The sequence below is a fragment of the Homalodisca vitripennis genome, chromosome 5, assembly GCF_021130785.1.
Source record: "Homalodisca vitripennis isolate AUS2020 chromosome 5, UT_GWSS_2.1, whole genome shotgun sequence".
NCBI classification, from domain to species: domain Eukaryota; kingdom Metazoa; phylum Arthropoda; class Insecta; order Hemiptera; family Cicadellidae; genus Homalodisca; species Homalodisca vitripennis.
This window is the reverse complement of record NC_060211.1, coordinates 116,386,716-116,412,853: the sequence shown is the minus strand read 5'-3', so window position 1 is coordinate 116,412,853 and position 26,138 is coordinate 116,386,716. Positions and strand designations below refer to the sequence as shown.

At 32.6% G+C, this 26,138-nt stretch overlaps 1 protein-coding gene across 1 annotated transcript in view; it reads left to right on the top strand.

Moving 5' to 3' along the window:
- LOC124362781 (mitotic checkpoint protein BUB3) overlaps positions 1–25,595 on the top strand; it is a 28,402-nt gene extending 2,807 nt beyond the window's left edge. The window contains exons 2-8 of the mRNA XM_046817561.1: positions 6,964–7,164; positions 15,455–15,524; positions 17,545–17,696; positions 18,940–19,098; positions 20,414–20,559; positions 21,812–21,951; positions 25,376–25,595. Coding sequence (XP_046673517.1) covers positions 6,964–7,164; positions 15,455–15,524; positions 17,545–17,696; positions 18,940–19,098; positions 20,414–20,559; positions 21,812–21,951; positions 25,376–25,494 — 987 coding nt within the window. The 3' untranslated portion in view covers positions 25,495–25,595. The remainder of the gene's footprint in view (positions 1–6,963; positions 7,165–15,454; positions 15,525–17,544; positions 17,697–18,939; positions 19,099–20,413; positions 20,560–21,811; positions 21,952–25,375) is intronic.
- The last annotated feature ends 543 nt before the right edge of the window (positions 25,596–26,138 follow it).

The window sequence follows — 26,138 nt, the reverse complement described above, 5'->3', positions numbered from 1 at the left end:
CCAATAGGAAGTTAACTAACAATCATAACAAGACCACGTGACGCCCATAGATTAATGAAATATTACTCTACGGGAGATAAGTAGTTCCACTCTTAATGTTCTATAATTTTGTTACTAGTCATTTCCACTCATAGAAACCTTATATTGTTTTCTTTAAGAAGACAATAACAATAGATTAACAACATGAAACTCGTATTTTGCCGGTTCGGCTGTTAACTTTACAATCACCCACATCTCGGTGCCTTAACCATTTAGTGCTACAGTGTTTTTCCCACTATTATACCCAAAATTTGCTAACCAATTTAAGACAAAACTGTTATGGTTTAGGATAAATACTCATAAAATACTTAGGGCCTATATGATGTGATATTATCATAATTGTCTTTTGTTTTCCTCATAACATAGTTAATAGAAATATAAAAAATATGTTGCCTAAATGTAACAACTTAAATTAACACGTTCACGACGACATGTACTCTATCGGCTACATGCAATCGAACAATTGCTGTCATGTACACAATCGGGTACACAATAAGACTTTCGTAAAGCCTGGAAAATATAGTTAAGTATATAAATTTCAATTTCCAAGATAGCCTAAAGGTAACAAATTCAGCCTAGTTGTATAGAAAATGTATAGTTCTGTATAAGTCTTTGGGTAAATAAATTGGTTTTCGTGGAAAAACTGAAAGTAGTACAAGAAGCGTGGGTTTTGTAATGAAAAACACATAAAATTGTAAAAATGTTTATAAATTGTTATAAACTGTAAACCTAACTAAATATTGTGAAAAACCTAAGATCTCTAAAGCAATTAATTTAGTATAGTTTATATATATATATATATATATATATATATATATATATAAAACTCTTACAAAAACAAAAAAGTGGGTGAAACTATTTTTTCTACAAAGACGAAAATAGCAACGTCATTCTAAAATTACTCCGCTGTCATAGAATAATAAAAAAACCTATGCTGTGTTCAGTAACTCTTCACCTTTCCAGTGGTATATGAATCACGTCGATACTTGATTGGTATTTTAACAGACGAGATTAAGCAGGCGGGCGGGCCCTTCGGTTAAATCAACGGATATCTGTTGATTGGCGTTTAAGGAACAAAAATAAACAACAGATATCCGTTAAATGACAGTCAGAGGGTTAAAAAAGGATTTGTAATTTATATGCAACTTGAGTTTCATGTAAAATACTGCTATTTAAACATTTTTAACAATTAACTTTTTTTTGTACCAACCAACTAAAAATAAACATAAACAAAAAATTATTAATTTATCTAAAAAAATAAAGATGAAAAATAAAATAAGGAACATTACATGTGTGCCAAATGTTAAATCTATGATCCACACCACAATCACATTACTCAAACATCATCGTAATACGTACATCATATTACAAAACACTAATTCACAATACAAAATTTATTACACACTAAATAAAATGCTGAAACATTTCAATAAAACAGGTTCCTGGCCGCCAAGTAGGAATGTAAACAATCTAGCTGAATCAAGCGAACTGAATGACATGCTCTTTTGCTCACATATGTTAGACTAAACAGCCGACTGACAATTAAAGTGCAAAAGTCAAAATGTTGAAGCCTTTGGAATAGAAAATTAGGTGCACTGGTGTTATCCGTAGGCAACTTTGGAAGTTGTTTTTACTGGGGACCTAAACAAAAATGGAGTTCAAGTATCTTTGGCTCTTAGAACTACTGTCTTTTACAGAGGATATTCTACACACCCCAATACTCATATTATAAGCACAGTGCCATGCCTGCATCGCTTGGAGAGTAGACTAACCTGATCACTTCTACAATCAAACACTCAAGTCTGAGATTGTTTTTAATAAAAATATTATTGAATTATTTTCATAATGATCTATGTATTCTTCCTTCTCAAAAGAGGGGGCACCCTGGCACCTCAGTTGTGGGCTCTGGTATGATCATCTGTAAAGATTGATCAAAGCAGAATTGTTTTTTCATAAAATCCGAGTGAGTTATGAGTTTATGCGAGTTGTCCAAATTATTGATTATTCTCATATGCTCAGCAAACTAGTTTAGCTTCCTTCGATTCAATCTTAAATGACTCTTATAGCACTAGGAGCTGCCTTTTTTTAAATTCAAAAAGAAAAAACAACATAATAGCAATTATTCTGAAAAGTTAAAAATTTTTGCTGGGTTTACTTTTGTAAGTTTAGTTAAAGTCTTAAGTTTAAACAACTGACAGATTTTTTTATATAGCTTTCTTTGTTTTAGGTTCTTTTTATTGAATTTTATTTTATTCCCTTATAACATACATCACACATACAATTATTGTTATGCCTATTCCTACTACGAAACAAGTACCTTTTCTCCCATATCTTTGTTGTTATTTTCCAGTAGTAACACTAAAGCTTATGATAAAATATTTGAAAACTATCTTCTTATAAATAAAAATGAATTGCAAAATGTGTTGGTAAGCGCAAATCTCGAGAACGGCTGGATCAATTCGGTTAATTCTTTTTGTAAAATGTCCATTGAAATCCGAGGAAGGTTTTTATGAGGAAAGAGTTAAGAAAAGTTACCTGGAATATTTTGGAATTCAGAAAAAATTGTAGTTTTTACGTCATAATTCAAATTAAACTGGCACTAAACAGCTGTTGACAGCTATAGTTCGACAAGCTTTCTGAAACATCTGTTTACATTTAAATTTTATCAGTAATAAGTAAACAGTTCTTGATCGGTAGTGTATTGCACATAGTAAATAAAACATTAATATATAAATTTTACTCCAGATTTTGCCAGTGACGAATTAAAATCATCTAATGCATTAAATACTGTTATAAAACTAACCTTAATGAACGAAATTATGAATGTTTTCACATAAGTTACTTTAAACTGGTAGGCTTCCTTGACATTATATTACATTTCAACAATGGCTTATGGAAAAACAGAGAAATGAATACTAACATGCCTCAACGATTCATTCTTTTCCCTGGCTACAGTCCAAAAAACAAGTGTAATGCAAAACTTTAATAACGATTATTTTTGAATGTTGCATAACCTTAATAAGGATTTTCCTCTTATACCGAAAGTACATAAGAAGTAGGTAGGACTTCCCCTTAGATCGTAATAGGCTTTTCAGTCCTACTTATGTGTGTATTTTCTTCATCAGGACAAGGCAAACTCAACTATGTCAACATGATTTTGACCAAAATATATTTCCGAGAACTAGATAATCGAACGTATATAGTACAGTGGAACCTGGCTAATTCGAACTTCTATAATTCGAAATCTTCTTTAATTCGAATATTTATATTGGTCCCTAGCATTTTCTATATAAGTAATGCTAAAATATTGTGGTTAATTCGAAGTTTATTTAGGATAATTTTACCCGATGCCGATTTTAAAGTGGAAAGATTCGCGAAAAGGCGCTGCACTCTTTCTAATCGCAAGGCACTTGCTTCAAGGCCATTGGACACAGATCTAGCCACCCTCCCGCCCGACCGGCCGGCTCGGCCCTATGCTTTTGCACCTATAGTTTTGTAGACGTGACTCATCGCGACTGGTACAAGCTGCGCTACCTGCAAGATCACTCCACCCCCACCCACTCCACTCCTCACCAGCTCTTTGTTTTGTAAATTGACTCAACCGGGACTTTACAACTGTGCGGGTGTGTTACGTACAGTACTGAATGTCTTCCGTAATTTTACGTATGATTTGTTAGTGTTTGACTCTTTGTTCGTTGAGCAAAATGTCGTCACCTCGTAATCCTCGAACATACAAAACTTTGTCTTTGGCTCAAAACATAGCGGCAATCAAAGAAGTAGAGAAGGGGGTTAAGAAAAAATCTGACATTGCCCAGGACTTTGGAATTCCTCATCCTGACACATTGTTCCACCTACTTAAAGAATAAAGAAAAAACTCTCTGGAGTAAAAGTGAGAACATTAAAGACCGGAAAAGGTTAAGGGAGCCAGAAAATCCAGATTTCCAAATCCAGATTCGAGACAAAATTTCGTTGAAATCCATTTGTGTTGAAAGTGGAAACATTAATCAACATGAAGCCAACCATTGGAAAACAGATTTGGAGGAGAAGATTCAGGATCGGGAGGAAATGGGACATCTTCAATGTTGATGAAACCGGACTTTTTTTTAATGCACCCCTGACAAAACACTCGCATTTTAAGAATAAAAATGCCACAGAGGAAAACTGAGTAAAAAGAGAATTACTCTCCTGGTTGGTGCAAACATGGACGGATCACTCCCTTTACTAATGATTGGCAAGTCGGCTAGTCCCCGTTGTTTCAAGAACGTCAAATCAAAACCAGTGGAGTATGTGAACAGCGCAAGAGCTTGGATGACCAGTCACTTTTTTGAGAAATGGTTGTTGAACTTAGACAAAAAGTTCATAAAAGAAAAACGAAAAGTGGTCTTGTTTATAGACAGACAACTGTACTGCCCACAACGCGATTCCAGTAACGGAAAATGTTTAAGTAATTTTTTTCCCTGCCAATATGACTTCGGTTGTCCAGCCTATGGACCAGGGGACCATAATAAATCTAAAACAGTTTTACAGACGTTTATTAGTTGAGTACATACTGACTAAAAATTGTGACGCCCTAAAAATGAAGTTAGACATCCTTCAAGCCTCTCGCATGTGCAAGAAAGCTTGGTACAAAGTTACGCCCAAAACGATCAAATATTGCTTTAAAAAGTTGGTTTTGTAAAAAAGGAGGACGACGCCGAAAAAGCCAACGACATTATAGCGGAAGCGGTACCTTCAGTTGACGGCTGGCAGGACGTCATTACTGACCCTGCCATCTCGTTTGAAGATTTTGTCAACGTGGATGAAGATGTTGCAGTATGTGGTGAGATAACAGACGCGGAGATCATCGCTGAAGTGCTCAACAATAAACAAGATGGTGACATGGCATCGGGTGACGAAAACAGCGAGTCATCAGTTGGAGCGAAAATAAACGTTCCGAGTGCGGCCGAAGCAGCTCATCACATCATGGAACTTAGACGTTTTTTGAAAGTAAAAAATGACGTAAGTGAGTCCTTTTTTCACTTCTGAAAGACTTTAGAAAACAAGTGAAGATTTCCGACTTCTTTCAAAAATATTAAATAATATTGTACTGTATAATGTTTCTTATCACCATTCAACTTAATTTCTTTTATTCATAAACATACATTGTTATTGTGTATTTTTTAGATAATTCATTGTTCAATTTTGCACTGTTTTATTATACTTTGTTTAGTAGAAATGCACAGAAAAACATACATTTACAACCACTCATGTTATTGTCAATAAAGGTTTTCAGCAAAGATGTGAAGTGTCATTATTTTATGCCTTTAATTCTTAACTTTTTTAATTCAAATTTTTGGATAGTTCGAATTTTGTATTGGTCCCTTGAGATTCGAATTATCCAAGTTCCACTGTATTTTGATCGAGGCAATATGGCAAGCTAAACTGTAACATATTAGGTAAGAAAATTTAAACGGTCTTAAGTAGGCACTTTTTAACCGAAGTAGGCATCTCAGTCCTACGCAAGTATATATATTTTTTCTTCCTTCAGAACAACAAGGGAAACTCTTATGGTACTGGAAATATCTTAGACCTGAAATATATGACAAGGACTGGAAATATACGCTTTTTGACCGAATAAAATTTCCGAGATTTGTGTTTTCTTGATCGGGATGACAAGGCAGATTCAGCTGTAACGTTATGTATATAATTAATTAGAACCAGAAATGCTCCTACACGTGCCAAACATGATATAATAATTAAGTTAAACTCTTATACTATTCACCATGATTTAAAATAATATCTACCTAATGTATATTACTTAAAAACTTACGTAAAAAAAATTTTATAGACTCCCATCATATTACATCACAAGTGCTTTTACTAAGTAATATAAGGACTTCGGTTCTAAAGATTGTGTGCGAAGCCGCAGGTAACAACTAGTTATAAATAAAAGCCACGTGTAGTTACCTACTAACAAATAGGTTGTAGTTTAATCTTTTTGGTATTTTTCTACCTACAAGTAAAATACACTGTAATTAAATGTTAATAAACCTTATTAAAATATTCATCAGCATATTAAAACAAAAAATGTTTTTAAAAATGTCTTTGATCTATATTTATGAATTAAAGCATTTTAAGAATCAAGAAAGACAATAGAAGTGTTAACCTCTGTGTTAAATATCCATTATTGGACTTACTTTTTTCCTTTTGTTAGTTTTTATGAATAAACTAGCTGTTTCCTGTGGCTTTGCACGCTTTTCGTAAGCTTTGCCCGTGTATGTGAACTTAAATGGTTTAATTGAATTATATTTACAACGCCAATGTAGAGTTTGCCTTGTTGCCACGATCAAGAAAATATGTTTATGTTTATAGCCATTGTGCACGTACATGTACTTTGTTATAAAGTGGTCTAACACTCTAACTTTAAGTTCAATCAGAAATGTATCTTAAAGACAAATATACATAATAACTTAGCCCCTTCAAATAGTGTTTGGCTATGTAATATACGTAACTGTTTCGTAATTGCAGTTTATAGTGTGCAGGCGCTTTGAAACCTTTTTTCTTTTGCAGCCCCGCTTGGTGGTGAGTTACATCAATGGGCATAGCTTATAAACCTTTTCCTTGGAAAAATACGTATACATACAAATTTTCATAATGGTCAGTCTAATATTTTGGGATTCCATAAAGGACAAACACACAAACATTCATTTATATATATATATATATATATATATATATATATATATATATATAGATATTATTTTTAATTTCAATTTAAGGCACCATGGACATGTTTCAATCCTTGATTGCTCAATACTTCACCAAAACATCAAACAGTGTTGTATTAATCTCAAAAACTTAAAATACCCTCGTTTTGGTTTTTTAAATGACTACTTGGTAAATAATCAATTTATGTGTGAATTTGAAATGTTTATTATTTTTCAGATGACAGGAGAATCAAGAACTGAGTTTAAATTGAAATCTCCTCCAGATGATGGAATTTCATCTGTAAAATTTGGACCAAACTCTTCTCAGTTTTTATTAGTGTCATCATGGGACTGTACTGTATCACTATATGATGTTCAAACAAATAATTTAAGAATAAAGTATTCTCACGATAGACCTGTCCTGGATGTCTGTTTTCAGGTAAGTATTTTTTGTTCAATATATACACTAGTGAAACATTTTTGCTTTTAATTTAGTGATGTAGTAATTTGGTTATTAACTGTCTTTTAAAGTGTTCAATACATTTATTTAAAAAAAAAATGTATCTAGTACCTTTATTATAGCATTATTCAGTCATTTCTATTATCTAAATGTTTCAGTTCAACCACATCGGTTGTGTTAATGGACTACTTAAAGCATTTTAATGATACTTTCATAATGCTTTCATGATTTTTCTCTGAGACATTTCACAGAAGAAGATGTAGAATTCATTAAGCTTATATTATTGTATTGAATAAAGGTGTTATTCATGGGTCTGTGCCATGCCATAAACGATTGTATTGAATTTTGGTAATAGCAAGGTAGGTTTCCATGTGGATCTGAGTGAAGACTTTAGTAAATGTGTCATTTCTTTGTAGTGTTCAAATTGAATTCATTGGGTGATTTCAATTTCTTTCCGAGAGTGATTCTTGCCAAAGGGGTAGAAAGCTAATTACCCAGTCTGACAGTTTTGCTTTAGGCCAGCTCTGGGAATATATACTACTTATGATTGAATATGGCTCTCAACAGTTAGATCTAAATTTCTCAAGATTTTGTATTAGCAAAATTTGTCATCTCTTGCTCATGCTTTTCATTAGCAGACAATGTGTGTGTAAGGATCTTATTATTCACCACTTCAGCTGTACTGTGAGCTTCTTTGTTATATCGAAAATTACGATTCATTTCAGAAATTAAATATGTTCGTAGTTCCTACTTCATCATCTCCTTAACAGGGCTATTGTACTGTTACTGTGCAATTGGATGATAGGAACAATTCTCTAGTAAGTTAAAGGTTATCTAATTAACTAAGGGTTATGTCATTATTGCTTAAACTAGCCCCATATTGTGGTTAACGTTATTAACATGTAATAATTATGTTTAATAATGTTTAACATTATATTAAATACAGTTAAAGTAAAAACCTTGTGCTGCCACCGTCTGGACTTACAATACTCTGATGAGCAATGATGTCATAAATCGCAGTTATTGATGAGAAAGTGGGACTGTAATAGTGAAAACATTCTCATGATGTTAGAATGATTATGGACAAACTACGCGTCTGAGGCATTGGCAAACCTGCTGCAACAGGATGAGATGATGACTTAATGTTCTGCCATTACGTTTACAGGAACACTTTATTAATACAATACAAACTTATGAACATGGTAACTACCGTAATTTTTAACTTGTTAACGTGATTAAACTTGTAACAAAAGTAGAATTTGCATAGAGTTTGGATTAGTTCATTAACCAGTCTTAACCCATAACATTTTTCAAGATGGCGAATTTGAGCAAAGATGTTTATTTTTCTATTTTTGAGCATATAGTCTAAATGACACGTTTAAAAAAAATCTTCAATATTTTAAAACTATTTGTATCCTGATACATTTTTGTATCTTTTAAGATGACAAGATGGCAGTTGCTCAAAGTTTGGAAAAGAGATTGTTACATTAAATTATTGTGCATCATAGATAAAAACATGTTTTAGAATTCTCAGGTAATTTACAATAATGTTTGTTATGTGTTTTTTATATTTCGTAAGGCTTTTTGATAGTGGCGGCACAAAGTTGTAAGTAGGCCTACTATATAGTGACATTGTGGAAATAGTCATGAACATTATAATTGCGTTAGTTCTAGTTGATTCAAACTAAACTTTGTACTAAGCGAGTACTTACACATTACTTGTGTAAGTTCATTAGTTAGTTTCAGCTAAAGAATGATTTCAAGATGTTGGTCATTCACATTGTTCAAAATTTTTACATCAGGTATTTTTAAACATAAATAAAAATGTTTATTGTTGAGTAATTTCAAACAACTTTTGTTCTTAATCAATTCTTAATAACTCTCAGAGGTTCAAGAGGCTGTTCATTGTTAGAAAAGAAATGGTTATACATCACTTGTAATACATATACTAAAATGAAAGAAGTTTTATAATCCTCTGGTAATTTTCAAAAAGGTGTGTTTTAAATATTTTATGACATTTCAAGGTAACGGCTGTACAAAAGTTTTAGATGTATACAATAATAACAATGAACCGTTAGAAGTAAAAATGTTTAAAATCCTTATTTATGTTTTAAGGTTTCAAGGTGATGGAGATTCTAAAGTTTTCTAAGTATTGGAAAGTGTTACGAGTATATTAACATGCCAACCTTTAGAACTGTTGTACAATCAATGTTGTAAAATTTAACCGTCTATCTAATAATACATTTCTGTTTGACATTTCAAGATGACAGCCATACATGAAATTTACCTGTTTTCCTACTAAGCTGTAAGGGATACTATAATATACTTTACGATTGCAAATACCTCTGATCGTATTAGGGCTCTTTCAGACAGAGCGTATGAGAATGCGGGGCTTAAGTATTGCCCTGTTCACGCGAGCACATTCTTCCTGGTGTTTCTCCCTCATTAATACTTAAGACAAGAGTTAGATTTATCATACCATGAGCATTGTTCAGTGGACTTTTGGAAACTGGATAAACAAAAATTGCAGCTGCTGTACCTCCTGTACCTAAAAGGAAAGCGTAGGAAGAGTAGTGTTTGTATTGACCCTATTATTGTGGATTGACCTAAATATGGTGCTTAAGGGTGCGCTCTACCACAGGCCAGAAATCGCAGTACGATGTTTCAAAAATCCGCTTGGAGCGCTGGTAAAATCGGTTGTAGGGAGGGCAATGAGTAGTTGCTGTGGAAGGGATCGGAACTTACCGAGCGCCTCCGACATTTGCCGAGCGAGGGACCCGAGTATCGGGACTACGGAGCATCTCAGTTATTTGCCGAAAGAAAATGCGTTTGGCTCTTAACAACGCACTCGCGCCACGTAGTGTGGAGATCGGCTAAATCAGTATGAAACTGTAACCGGTACTTTCCTACCGTTACTCGTTGGTACAACATACTTTTATTATTATGCAATAAAACGTTTTAGTAAAATATATTTAATTTTTGTTAATTTAAATTCGGTCTACTGAAATATTTGAAAACGAACAGAAACGTAATCATTCCAGTGATATTGTCAGGTCAGAGTGTCTACCGATCTGGAATACGTGGAAAAACTGGGCAAGGCAGGAATTGTTATGAAAACCATAGAAAATTTAAATAATTGTAATGTTATCAACAAACCTAACATAATTTTATTAATTCTTTGATACATAATGTAAACCCACACATTTTCTTGTAAATATAATCATTCTTTCATGTTTTTAGAATTATCAGATCAGATAAGATTTTTAAGACTAACTAACCACGCTACCAGCAACAGTATATTAAAAAATTACATATTTTATGAGCTCAGTTCATATATTTACGGCTTAATACACACAGCTACATGTCACTCTCTGTGTGTCTGCCAAATTAGAATGTAATTATAACTTTGTAACAACAATAAACTTTACAGAATTGAACAATAGTAACATAACAAAATTCAGCAACAAAAAACAAAGTCACAACAAGACATTAAAATTACAATCAAGCAAAATATCACAAGACCAACATGAGAGAAATTACAGTTTTTACTTAGCAAATTGTATAGGATAAAAATTTACCTGAGTATATTACACTGAGTATATACAGGATGAGTGGCTCTTGGTGTGACAACATTTTTTTGGTTATAATGCAATGTAAATGTGATACAATGGTGGTTATAAAAAAGTCTAACTCCAAAAATTAGGTCTAAAATGAATTATTTTCAGTTTTTCTAAAAAACCCGTGTTTTTGTATGTAAATCTGTCATGGAGTTCAATGCGCATTTTCATCACAAAACCCGTAAATAAAGTGCATATCAGCGTATTCTCCAGTAGTGAATTCCATGGCAGCCTACACGACTAAATTGAGCAGAAAAATAGTTTATTGGAGGTAGAAGTAATTCATGCGGATGCTGGTCTTACAAAACAAGATAAGGAATGAATGTACAATACTGTATAAAGTGATAAGATAAGGAATTAAAACATTGATAAAGGATGTGACCATTAATCTGTAACTAGCATCCACAAAATTATTTTAAACTGCTTTACTTTTTTGTAATCTTCAATTCCTTGTTTTATGAGACATTTTATAAAACATAAAAATTAAGTACAGTTGTTATTAAATTGTTTTAATCTTTTTGTAGTTTGCGTGTTTTTAATATTCAAACCGATAAAAGATTAAATTGATTGATTTAATTGATTAAATTGACCGCTGTTAAAAATATAATTGTCCTTTCGTTTAAATCATAAAGTATCAAACGAGTAAAAGTATAAATCGCAAAGTAACCTGAACCGTAACACGGTGAACAGTTTAAATTAGCGACCACTTCGTTCAAATTCGTCTTGGGGACGTAAAATGACAGCTTAGAATTAAGTTACGACGTTGATTTTAGGTGTCATTAAACTGTAGACGTGTATATAATTATCGAAAAAAATATAGAAAATCACTTTCGGTCGGAAAATACACTTGAAAAACTCTACTGATTAGAACTTCAACTAATTTGGACTTCAGTGTTTGAGGTAAACGTGGTGTTTTCAATTGAGTTAGGACGACGATTTTTGTTATCATTAAACTGTACACTGTACCTATATAATTATCGAGAAAAAAATCACTTTCTGTCGGTAAATACCGAAGAAAAGCTCTCTATAGATTAAAGTTTTGACGATTTTGGATTTCAATAGTTGAGTGGTTGAGGTAAATAAAAGTGGTACTTAGAATTATGTTAGGACGTTGATTTTATGTATTAATTCTACGCCGACTAATACATATATAATTATCGAGAAAATCATTAAAATCACTTCCGGTTGGAAAATACGAGGAAAAGCTCTACTGATTCAGATTTTGACGATTTTGGATTTCACTGGTTGAGTCGTTGAGGCAAAAAGTGGTACTTAGAATTATGATAGAACATTGATTTTGGATATCAATTGAACGCCCGACTGACACCTATATAATTATCGAAGAAAAATTGAAAAAATCACTTCCGGTCGGATAATACACCGGAAAAACTCTACTGATAAGAAGTTCCGACTACTTTGGATTTCATTGACTGAGGTATTATTTCATTTTTCCTTAGAATATTCCGATCGGAAGTGATTATTTTTGTTTTTTACTCGATAATTATATATTTATTAGTTGGCGTAGAATTAATTACATAAAATTAATGTCCTAACAAAATTATAAGTACCACTTTTACCTCAACCACTCAACCAGTGAAATCCAAAATCGTCAAAACTTGAATCTGTAGAGAGCGTTTCTTTGGTATTTACCGACCGGAGAAGTGATTTTTTTTCTCTATAATTATATAGGTAGTAGAGTACAGTTTAATGATAACAAAAAAATCGTCGTCCTAACTCAATCAAAAATACCACGTTTACCTCAATAACTGAAGTCCGAAATAGTTGAAGTTCTAATCATTAGAGTTTTTAAGGTGCATTTTATTTCCGACCGAAAGTGAATTTTTTTTAATTTTTCCGATAATTATATACTCGTCTACAGTGTAATGATACATAAAATCGTCATTATAACTCATTCATAAATACCTCAATCAGTGAAATCCAAAAGTAGCCGAACTTCTAATCAGTTGAGTTTTTTTCCCGGTGCATTTTCCGACCGTTAGTTTGATGTGTACCCGAGCAACGCTCGAAAATTTCCCTCCTTTTCTAAAGGGTTTTGGCCGTCAGTAGCCCAATGTTCCCGAAGGGGTATTTCATTTTCTCCACAGAATATAGTTGTGTCGCTTGAGTGAAGCTCTGTTTTGTTCTTTTCTTTCTTATCCAGTGAATCCAACATCGCTTTGGTGCCTTCTTCTACTCGGCCAGAATCAAACTTCGTAAAGTTTCTGTAGGTATACAAGAAAATTTGTGGTACGAGAGTTGAATTTGCTTATTACATCTTTCCACTTTCTATACGGCGTAGTTACTAAAGCTCCATATTTTTGGTATTTACCTTTTACCAGTGAACTCACTGGCAAATAACACACAAAACGTCCCCCCGGATCTCCTGGTTTTCGGACCCCCCCCCCCCCCCGAACGAAATTTCTGGCTACGCTACTGGCTGCTCTTGTCACGTCTATTGCATTAATACTAACATAAAATTGCAGTTATAAAACATCTAGTCTGTCTCTCACAGGAAGCCCTCGAGGGTATCTTGGGTTAATTAGTTCTGGCAATATGCATTTGTAGTAAAAAGTAAAAAGTGGAATTTTAATTTAAATGTTGAAATTTTAATTCCTTTTATTTTGTAATGGGTAATAGCTGCTCATGTAATGAGATTTGTTTAACAATCAAATGAAGCAATCATACATTAAGTCAAATAAAAACCTATTATAGTTAGACTATAATATTGCACTAAACAAAATACCTCATAATGAGGTATGTCACTCATATTTTGAGATATTGACATTATTCAATAATTTATTGTTCCCCAGAGGTAGAGGTAGTTGTTAAACGTTACGAATTTATTGTTACGGAAAGAGTTTCGTCAACACTATTTCGGTACAGAAGATGTATATGAGGTAGTTTTCATAGCATGGGCGCGTAACGATGGTGCGTAAGTAGTGTTTTCGTCCATGGCGTTGGAAGACCCGGGGGTAGATTTATACATCAACAAATTGAAAGGAACACCAACACTGAAAGGCCACACGTTATAACCTAGCGAAAACGGGTGAGGGGAAATATCCAGCAGGTAGTGGTGGGAGAGTTGCCTACAGCCGGCTGTACCCGCCACGCGCGCCACCTGACAGAGCGTTGAATAGCGCTTGCAGACCTTTCATGTCTGCCTTATTGTACCTTAACTTCAGAACTTTTTAATAAACCGTTTGCAGTTTTACTCTTACTATATTCCAATCTATGAATGTCTGTATTTTATTCTTTAATAAAAATTCGCGTTTTTATTTTATGAAACGTTGAAAATACCCCTTTTTAAAAAACTTTCCACCTGATGTGCAGCTTAATTGAAATTTCAAAAACTAATGCACGTATACAAATATTTAGTTACTTAAATAACATCAGTATGTTTGAAATAGCTCAAAAAATGAGCCTACAATGAGGCAGATTCAAAACCCTTGCATCAGCGTTCACCAGAGTGGTAGAGCGCAGCCTTAAAGATTCTGTATGGAATCCTGAGGAAGAATAGTAATGTTTTTCAACTTTTACCAATGTCACTATAGAATTTTGACAAATTGCTAGAGGAGCTACAACCACAGTTGCAGAAGACCTCAAACAAACATGAGAGACAGTGTTCAGCAACTGATTAGACTAACCGTTACATTGAGGCGAGTTTTTGGCTATGAAAGATCTCAAAGAATAGTTGTGTTAAGCTTAAATTTGAGATGAATCTATACATTATATTGGATTAATATCAAAACATAATGATATACTGTTAGTTTATTTTTGTTGCTTTATGTTGGAGGTTTTTGCCCATAAATTTTCGAGCAATCAGAATTTATTTATTTTGTAACTGATTTCAAATTATGGGGTATCATTATTTTTTGTTAATAAAAGACCTTAAAAAGGTCAATCTTTTTCAGACATATCTTGTTCCATGAAGATTCAACTCGTTAACCATTCTCCTGGTTGTTGCAGCTCTATAGTAATACGCTTCCAAAGATTTATCCCATATACATGGTTCTTGTGACAATAGTGTTATTAGGTTTTTAATATTGACATTATCAACAGAGCTGATCTCCGTCATTTTTAGACTAAGAAAAAACCAGCAAAAACACTAACCACAGCACGGTCTACACTGGACTGAGCATGAGACTATACTAGAGTTTGTCTCTATAAGTGCGGCCAAAGAGTGCCCTTTTCCGCATTGTTTGAACAGTGCATTTTAACTCAATATACAAAATTGGTTGGTGAGACACGGAGCTCGCTCAACTGTTTTGATTTGTGCGGAAGTCGTCTGGGCCAGCAAGATCACTACACAAGATGAGAAAGGCCTTCTTCTCTTCTGAAAGGGCTACATTTAACTCAATAGTAAAACACTGTTTTTGATCCGTGTCCGCTCTGTCTGAAAGAGTGCTTATCCTTTCATTGCACAATAGACTTTATTAATATTTTGTTAAAATACAATTAACCTAAATGATTGTTAAAAATATATTTTGCAGCAGAGAAAGTACGGAAAATTTCTGTTCCTAAACAAAATTTTAAAGTTCATTATTTTATTTACTTGTCAGCTGCTGAAAATCTAAGTAGATACTAGTGGTCTTTTGTAAAACACTAAAAAACTTCATACTTCTAATTGATTGATATTTTCATGTGTTTTATAGGATGCTGTTCACAGTTTCAGTGGAGGACTGGACAATACACTCAAAATGTATGATTTTAATAGTAATTCTGGTGAGTTATAGTTATATTACATAACTTTCTGAATACTACAGGGCTTATACTCTTATTATTAACATTTGAAATTCTGCTTAAAACAAGTCCCCAAATACAGAGAGGAGGTTTCATAAATGAGTCTGAAAGACAACTCCTTATATATGTATAATCTCAATTCTAAAATAATTAAGTTAATCTTATAATTGATCTGAAAAAAATGGTGACATTTATTTTAGAAAATTATTTTTTTTCTTATTGACATTTTGGTTTGTACTATTAGTTAATTCTTCCGCTTATCACAACAATGCTCAGAAATGGACAAAGTTACAAATAACGTAAAAAGGCATGTTTACTTGACTAATTAGGCAGTTAGAGATTTTACAAAACATAAATTTTTCATAAGTTACAGTACCAATCGTTTTTTTTTATTACTGCCATTTGAGACAATGATATTGGAAGCATATTAGACACTCTTTCCAATAACAACACTCACAATTATTGTATAGAACAAAAACCATTGACCGTCAATTTTGACAAGCAGTGGTTTTAGGAAATACCTTAAAAATAATAATCAGAAATGTAAATAAAAAAGTTTATAATAATTATTTAATAAATATTACAACGTAATTAACTATAGAATATTTTATGTTTCATTAGGAAACATTAAATCTTCTTTATCTATTTAACCTTTTACTGCTGGACGTTTTATTTATGTTGTAAAAAATGCCATACTATAGCTAAGATATCGTGCTAAAAAATATATAAATATATAGTTTATAAAAGATAACTTGCCAAGATATAATTTTATGTGCATCTATAATTTTCAGTTAATAAGGGATAAAAAATAAAAAAATAATTTGCTTTTCTCAAAAATGGCTAAGGTTTGAATGTTTTGCAAAACTCTTACATTTTGTCCTAAAGTTGTTTGGATATTTTACGTATCCCTTGAAAAATTAACAGCATTAAAAGGGTTAAGTACAAGTAGTTAATGCACAATTAATTACTTTTTATCGCACCACAGTCTAATTGAATTGCTTAAAAGTAAGAAAATAACATTGAATCATCTATGCTTTTTTTAATTTAAACTGTATAGTTCTCAGTATTAAAAAAAAAACTGCAATCTTCTTTTATTTTTAATTCTTTAAAATTGACTGTACTGTAGTTGATAGTTTGTTTAAAATTAAATATTTTCTTAGTTTATAATGTCTTTTATTGTAAAATAAGGTTATTTGGGATAACAATATAAAACAAATGCCAGATGTATAGTTTGCAATACAGTATAATGTTACAAAGATTTATACAAAATGTAGCTTTTGCAAAATTGTAACCAGATATTCTGTAATAATGCAATCTTTCTTTATTTCTAATTCTTGTGTAGTTAAATAGAAAATCTAGTTAAAAATTACAATAATTCAAAAATATTATAACACTGATCAAATTGAGTATATTGTTATAAACCCTTTAAGTGTTGAGTTTTAAATTATACAACTATTTACTTAGATAAAATTACTAAGACCTAACTATGTACCCCCCACTCTTTTCGTCACCTGTCTATTGCTCATGTTTTTCATCCCTCAAAATATGGACTTTTTGAGAATAATTCAACAATTTAATTAACATTGCAAATGATAATTAATTTAATCTGACTCCTCTAACATTTTAGAATAATTTGTGTTAATGTAATGTGATTACTGCCATTAAATTATAATTTCAAATTCATTTCTTTTCTTTTCTCTAGTTTACAATCTACGGTGTAAATATTTATTCAAATACAAATAACTTCCTCACCTATAGCATTTTATAGTGTTTAATATGTTTTCCTAAATATTTCTCATTGTTTTGGTGGGATACCTTGATCATTTTAATATTCTAAAATATAAGATGAAAATGGCTTACTTTTTATTCAGTGTTATTAATATTGCAAATAATATTGTTTCTCTAGTTTTGAAAGAATTAGTTAGTAAGATGCTCAGCTCTATATTTTCTTTTACTTGCTGAGATTATTCATTGATCTGATTTTGATTTTATCATGTGGCAGAGAGTGTATTGGGTTCTCATGACAATGCTATAAGAGCAGTGGAATATTCAAGTGAAGTGAATGGAATACTCACTGGGAGCTGGGACGCCACAGTGAAGATGTGGGATCCAAGGGCATCTCGATGTGTTGGAAATTATACACAACCAGATAAGGTAAAATTACAAGACAAAGAAAAAAACTTAAATAGATTAATTTTCACCTACCCTCTGCCCCCCCCTTCCTATGTTTAAAAAAGTGTTCTCAAGTGTTTGTTTTGGAGCCTATTTTTTTATTTTATGTATCTTTGGTATTCCAGCATACACTGAGCAGTGTTGGAAAACAGTTAGGCCAGACACCCACTGCATTGAACGTGACACAACACAACGTTATGTTTTGTTCTGTTCTGTTTTGTCGGAAGCACTTGTAGCTGCATGTGACTTAACATGACCCAACAACTACAATGTAACAGTCCGTGATATCTGTGAAATTTATCTAGATAGTAGTACCATAGTCGTGCATTAGACTTGTAGATACAGTGTTGCTCCATCTCTATGTATATTTTGATTTAGGTTATCCAGTCATAATTATTGTTGGTTAAAATCAATAAGAATCGATAATGAAAAAGAAAAGCACTCTCTATGTTTATATCTAAGTTTACTGATGCCCATATATGTTCTCTGAGGTAATATTAAAAATAAAAATATGCTTGATGAAATATTTTATTACAAAACCCTAGAAGAATACTTTTTATTTTTTTAAAGGGGAGGCTAACCCCTTTTTGACGTATTTTGGACCTCTAGCTTATGCAAGTATCTTATCAACATAATATAGTGAGAGTCCGTACAGCATAAGGTCAGAAGTACTGATAAGAAGTACGACAGTCTATACCGTAATTGAAACACTGTGCTATATATATAAGACTGCCTGGTAAAATAAGATATCTTTACTTTATAAACCTATAAACTCATAAACCTATAAATACACTCTTACTTAGTTTTCAATATGGCTCTAGAATATGGTACGTCTCATAATTTTCTTTTAATTAAGCAAATATAAAACAAGAGGTTAAATATGAGTCTTTCCACGCTCAAACCTTGTATACAGGGGTTTGACTAAAGATCTTGTTATTTTAGTTAACTTCTGCCTTTCTACATGTCCAAACTCATAACTGCTGAATATCATTTTTATCATGGGGCTATGTCCAGTTGTGTTGAATAATGAAAATAAGTTGTCAATTTGCAAAAGAAAACTTATCAAATTAGGGCAAAATTTTACATAAAATAAGCCACTAAAGTGTTTACAGACAAGTAGATAGTCTTTTTGAAAGTTTCAATGCTTGTCAATTGCTAGACTTCACTTTGTTCAGATTATATAAACTTTTTAAGAAAATTAAATGTTGTGTGTTGTTTCCTTTAGGTGTATACGATGAGTTTATGTGGTGAGAAGTTTGTTGTGGGAACTGCAGGACGTAAAGTATATGTCTGGGATCTGCGTAATATGGGCTACATCCAGCAGCGGCGAGAATCTAGTCTGAAATATCAGACTCGATGCATAAGATGTTTCCCAAACAAACAGGTTTGTTTTAAATTCATAATGTAACAACATAAAGCCATTAATTTTAAGTAACTTTATCTTGTCTATAGTTTTAGCTTGATCATAATACAGGTAAAAAGTATGTAAAATACCAACAAGGGCTCTTTTTTTATACAATAAAACACACTTGTTGAAGTAATTGATTGTGGCAGATTTTTAGGGGTTTTCAGCGGGCACAAATAACACATTTCCTTGTCCCTCAGCTTTTTTTCTAAAAAGTAAATGTGCAAGTTGTATTTTTTTTTATTTGTAATACATTTTTCTTTCTGTATATTTTGTATTTTTATTTGAGTGACAAAGTGAAGTGCAATGCTGCGCTAAATGTGAGAAAGGTCAAAAAAATTTTCTCTAAAAACCAATTAGTTACTTTTCGACGTGTGATGGTAAGTAATTTTATCATTATTTTACTATTTTTTAAGTTTTGCTGAAAAAAGTATTGTTACATTTTGGTATTTTTTATGGACTGATTATTTACTTTCAACTTATGCTTACAAAACTCCTGAAAAATATCTAGCACTACAGGTTAATATGGTAAGCACATAGAGAGTTAAAAGACCAGGACATTTCTCTTATAGTTTTAACACTTTGTATCCGGAGCCCGACTATATTTAACCCTTGACATGGTTGTTTCAGTCTGCAACCGCTTTGCTAGGACATTTTGTAACAAAGCTAGTATATATACACAAAGGTTTAGTAAAGCCTTAATATCTTAGTTAATTTTGGTCATGATGTTTTCACTCTAACACTCATAATGAAACTCACAACACATTTATTATAATTTTTGTATTTAATTATGTTTGTATACTTGCATTTTTTGGTACTCTCAGTCAACAAATACAAATTGTCTATCCAGCAGTACATTAAGTAAATAATTAATACGTACATGTAGGACAATATCAATCCACTGTTTACTCATGCCAATATGACTGTAATCACCTAACAGAAACCTGTTGGATATTGAGCAAAATAAAATAACAGAATAAAAACAATACAAACATGTGTACCTTGTTTTGTTTACAACGTTCTCTTATAGATACTTAATTGAAATAATACAAGAATTGGCCATAAGATAGAACTGGCGTTATATGGCATTATATGGACATCAAACCATATAATGAGGTCATAAGTCCATTTAATCTCAAACCGCATCAAAGGGTTGATTTAATAAAAATGTATTTTTGTACTTTCAAAAGTAGAACACATTTTGTAAGGTATGCAATTTTAAATTATTTTACTCATTTACATAGTATACCAAAGTTTGCTTTTCACTGAATGACAAATGTGTTTTTTACTGTAGGGATACGTGTTAAGTAGTATTGAAGGAAGAGTTGCAGTGGAATATTTGGATACTGGAGCAGAAATGCAAAAGAAAAAATATGCTTTTAAATGCCACAGACTTAAAGAAGGAGGCATAGAGAAAATATACCCTGTCAATGCCATAAGGTAAGTCCAAATAACACTCTTTTTATATGTTAAAAAGTGAGGATAATTTGATGGCTGAATCTTTTTATAACAGATGCTAACACAAATCCAGATTTGACCATGCCTTGAGGTTTTGTTTTACCTGCAGGCAGATTGCGATTGACAACTAAGTACATAACCGAAGAGTCAACTGTATCACTTAATTATCAGAGTGTGTCATATAGTTACTAATCAAAGCACTCTTTTATACCAATATGATAGTTTTTTTCTTACTTTAGCTCATTTAACTGCTGTACACTACTTAAGTTATGAAAAATGTAAACTGTCCTGGTTATGTTTTTTTTTAATGGAAACTAAATATGATTTAAACTTTGTGTCTTGTAAAATAAGTGTTGTTTGTAAAATAAACAAAAAATGCCCTTTTGAATTTAAAATAATTGATTCATTGATTTTAAAGACAGTGATCAGTTAAGTGAATTATTATGAATCTAGATGTTACAAAAAATTGGCAAGCTATAAAATTTTATGAATTGAATAAAGTAAAATTCCAATCACAGTGACATTGTATGTCTATGGCATACATCACAAGTGATAAACTAGTTTTCTCTTTCAGATTCTGTTTGATTTTGTGGACAAAACAAGTATTTAAGAAACCTCCTTCTATTGCCATGCAATTATTGAAAATACTGTGTCTATTGTTCTAGATATGGAAAGTTGTTTAAATATCAAAAGGGTAGATATGAGAGGATATGCTGTATTTTATTTCTTATTAGATGTTAAAAAATTGTATTTAAATTACTTCTTTACAAACTAAAAATGTTGGTACAAAGTAAATTTTATAATGTGGTAAAATAAATCTGTGTAAATTTTAACAAGATATCAATCGAAATAATGAAACAGATGAATACACTAGAATCATATTCAGTAATTTATCAAACGAGCAAATCTCCTCTGATGGATATTCTGAGCTGATATCTATTTAGAGCCGAAAATTGAATTTATTTTTGTTCTCATTAATCCATGCTATGTTCTTATTTTATTTCTCTAGCTGTTCTGTGAAGGGTCAATATACTGTAGATATTCAGACATTGAAATACATATAAATTCATACAACCTTAGACCATTAATTGTAGCATTTAAAGCAAAACATGAACATTAAGGTAAATTCTGTTATATTTGTGTCAATTAAAAAATAATGAATTGTTCAAAAATAAATGTTATTGTGTCTTACATTCAATAATGTTGATGTGCCAATAATTTTACTTATTTTCAGTTTTCATCAGGGTTACAACACATTTGCAACAGGAGGTTCTGATGGATATGTCAATATTTGGGACGGTCAGAATAAGAAAAGGTTATGTCAGTTCCACCGGTACAATGCTTCTATTGCCTCTTTGTGTTTTAGCCATGATGGTAAGTAATAGAAGATAATTACTCATTTTGTTTAATTAAGTTTAGAAATACCTAGTACGAGACATACATTAGAAAACATTCTAAATCGTTTTGTTCAGTAAAAAGTTTGTTTATACAAAACCTTTCATACAAAACTTCTAATATATTTTTATTTTCATGAAGCAAAATTAAAGCTGCGAGTTTTGTAAATGATATTAATATCTCACTTGAAGCTAACAGGACCAACCTTCTTTTCAGCTATCTAACATTGCTATAATGAATATTTATCTTCAGATAACTGTAAAAATGTATGAAAAAACAACAAACTAAACAAGTTCTAAACAACAGTGTCTGTTTGTTCTACATCTAGGCTGAGTGGTTAGCAGTTTATGTGGAAGTGCCGGATTTAGGTTGGGTTTTGCTTTAGGACTGTATTACAGTCTTGAAAATTGTTTGTATATCAATATTATTTAGATTTTTGTGATCAATTGCATATAACAACACTTATACTGCTGAATAGCACAGTGAAACTTGGATAATTTGAACGTCCAGACATTTATATTATGTATTATGTTAAAATTGGTCTCTTAATCTTAATTTAGTTTTGGATCATTCAAAATTGTTATGGTAATTTTACAATATTTCAGTGTTAAAATTCCTAAAGTAGACAAGGCAATATTAAATATTAGTATTGCAGGTAGACAGTTATACAGTAATATAATATAATTATATTATAATTCAACATACTCAAGAATAAAATATCATAAAAGTTACAAATATATATATATATATATATTTGTAACTTTCATATAGGGCTATACGAGGGGGTACCCAAAAGTAACCGGAATTGTATTGCTGGCAGCCGGCAGCGTGTAGTACACATTCCTGCCGCTAGGCGTGTGTCGCGCAACCCATTGCGAGCTCAGTGACCCCAGTTCCGTTGTCCTAGTGCATTCTGTTCGTTCGTAGTGACTGTTTTCGCTAACCCTGTTTTGTTCTTGTTTCGTTTTTTGTCATGGCAAGTTTAAGTGAACAACGTGCAGCTGTGAAATTTTGTTTTTTACTTGGTAAAAATGCTGCAGAAATTATTTTAATGTTGAATACAGCTTACAAAGATGATGCTATGGGGAAAACTCAGGTCTACGAGTGGTTCGCTCGATTTAAAAATGGCGACATGTCGATTGAAGACAAACCTCGTTCTGGACGTCCATCAACCTCTCGAACGGACGAAAATGTTGAGAAAATTCGTGAACTTGTGCTCACCGACTGTCGACAGACAATTGAGGAACTATCAGAGAGTAGTGTTTTTTTTTTTTTTTTTTTTTCCTTCTGAGGGAAGAGGACACTTTGTCCCCGCACTTAGTCCTAAAAGGACCTTTGCGCCTCCCTTAAGTAGTGGGTTAACTTGGAGCTCGGTTCAGCAAATTTTAACAGGAGATTTAGGACTGAAAAGGGTTGCTGCCAAATTTGTTCCTCGACTTCTGACTGACCATCAAAAGGCACATCGAGTTGAAACTTGCCGCCTTCTGAAAGAACATCTAGAAAATGATCCCGATTTTCTGGAAAAGGTAATTACTGGTGATGAGTCATGGTGCTATGGTTATGACCCAGAAACGAAGCAACAGTCAAGCCAATGGAAGTCGCCATCTTCACCTCGTCCAAAAAAATGTCGGCAAGTCAAATCAAACATCAAAACCATGTTGATTTGCTTTTTTGATGCTAAAGGCATAGTTCATTCTGAGTTTGTTCCTCCAGGTCAGACTGTCAACCAAACATTTTATTTGGAGATTTTAAGAAGATTGCGCAACAGTGTTCGCCAGAAAAGACCCGATTTGTGGCAGACTGGAGACTGGTTCTTCCACCACGACAACGCACCGGCACACACAACCATCTCAGTTAGGCAGTTTTTAGCCAAAAACGGCATGGTTCCGCTGCCCCACGCACCTTACTCGCCTGACCTCGTTCCATGCGACTTTTTTTTATTTCCACACATGAAAAGAGGCTTGAAAGGTCAACGATTTGACAGCGTTGAAGAGGTTAAGAAAAAAACGAAGCTCGAGCTTGCAGCCATTTCTAAAGATGACTACAAAAAATGTTTTGATCAATGGAAATACCGTTGGGACAAGTGTATTAGTTGTAATGGAGATTATTTTGAAGGAGATAAGGTCGTATTGTAAAAAATTTGATAATATATAATTTTTATAAAATAATTCCGGTTTTTTTTTTGTATCCCCTCGTATATATATATATATATATATAATTTCAATAAATATTGAATCACAAAAAGTACTTGCTCCGTCGGGACTCGAACCCGGATCTCTCACTTGCCAGATGAATGTGTAGGATATATTTATATGTAGGAAAATATGATTGAAATAAACGATTCAAATATTGAATCACAAAAAGTACTTGCTCCGTCGGGACTCGAACCCGGATCTCTCACTTGCCAGATGAATGTGTAGGATATATATATATATGTAGGAAAATATGATTGATGTTTTTTTGTTTAGTTAGGGCGAGTGAAACTAAAATAATGCTATAACTATTTCACAAATAGTTTATTATGAATCATTGGGTCGTTCCTTCTTTGATTGTGACCTTAATCAGAAACAGCTTAAAGTTTACTTTATCAAAACTCCTGTCTTTGTAATATATTCTCAAGTTATATTATTTTTAATGCCTTCACTGTGGCTTTATGCTGAGTGATGATTACTAATCTCACAATATAACACACACCACAGCATCTGTCACAGTCAGTATGTTAATGCATGTAAATATTCCAGTATAATTGACCCACTCCCACCACATACCTCTTGGAAGACTCAGAACGGTTCATGCTTCATAATCCAATTGACCCCTAGGGCCACCCATCTAACACTTAATGCATATTTTTAGTAGGATGTAAATATTGCAGTATAGTTGACCCACTCCCACCACACTTGACTCTTGGAACACTCAGAATGGTTCAAGTTTCAGAACCTGACTATGCCTTGTCCACTTAGTTACCAGAATCCCTCTAGCCTTTAGAAGTCCTAACCTTTACCATATCTCAAGAATATTCCAGCTAAGAGCTGGAAGTTCTCATAGGTCAGAAGCTCTATCATATGTTGGAGTTGAGGTTCCTAGAGGTAATTAGATATATCAGATACAGATATTCTGATATGTCAGTATTAAAGTTGTGGCCTCTAGAAGCTAGATAGTGCCTGTAGCTAGAAAATTTAAGAGACTAGATGGACCCATAGCTGTTAATCCAAGAAACTGATATAACAGTATATAGTTAAGACCTTTTAAACATTAGGTTGCCACAGAAATAGTATCCAGTAAGAGATCAGGTAAATTAGTGCTTGCAATAGTACATTGGAAATCTACCTTAGTCTTGTGAGTTAAACAGTCTTGTGACTCTCAAATTTAAAATTGTGTTAACGATATAAATGTGCTTTTTCAGGCTCAGTTCTTGCGATAGCCTGTTCATACATGTATGAAGAAGATACTCCTCCTGATCCAATGCCAGAGAATAATGTCTTCATACGCTACGTCACTGATCAAGAAACAAAGCCAAAGTGATTTATATCCATCAAGATGTAAAAGACTACAACCTTCCACTCAAAAATCTTTTCTATTGCATTTTATGGGATAGTATAATAAATTATTATTGTGTACATTTATTAATGGCCTGTTCACTGTTAATCTTCTTGTTAACCCTATTCAACATGGTCATCCTGTTTGGAGCACATTGCTAGCCATAAAGAGCTTCCAAAATATCTAGTATATTGCTAAGTTATATATGAGCCGGTTAAAGGCAAAGTGGTGTAAGTCACTCAATCAAAGTTTTGAGATATAAGGCTCTAAAGTTGAGCAGGTCTCACAAATTGAAATGTGCTAAAACTGTTGTTGTTGTTGTAAAACTCGTTATAGGAAATGTTAGTTTGAATTTTTAAGCAGTTTTCTATAGGATACAATGTGTTTTTGTGATATATTTTTAATCAGTAATCAGATAATGTGACTTACACCACTTTTCCGGCAAACTGTTAGATAATAGAGGTTTTTGAATAAAGTAAAAATGTACAAAAGAAATGATTTTATTGTGAACATTTTTCAGCTATATGCTGTGTTATGAAACTGAAATTGACTGTGTTATGATACTAAAACTGACTGTCTTATGAAACTAATCTTGGGGCTCGTTGACTTCATCAACAAGGGGTCCAACG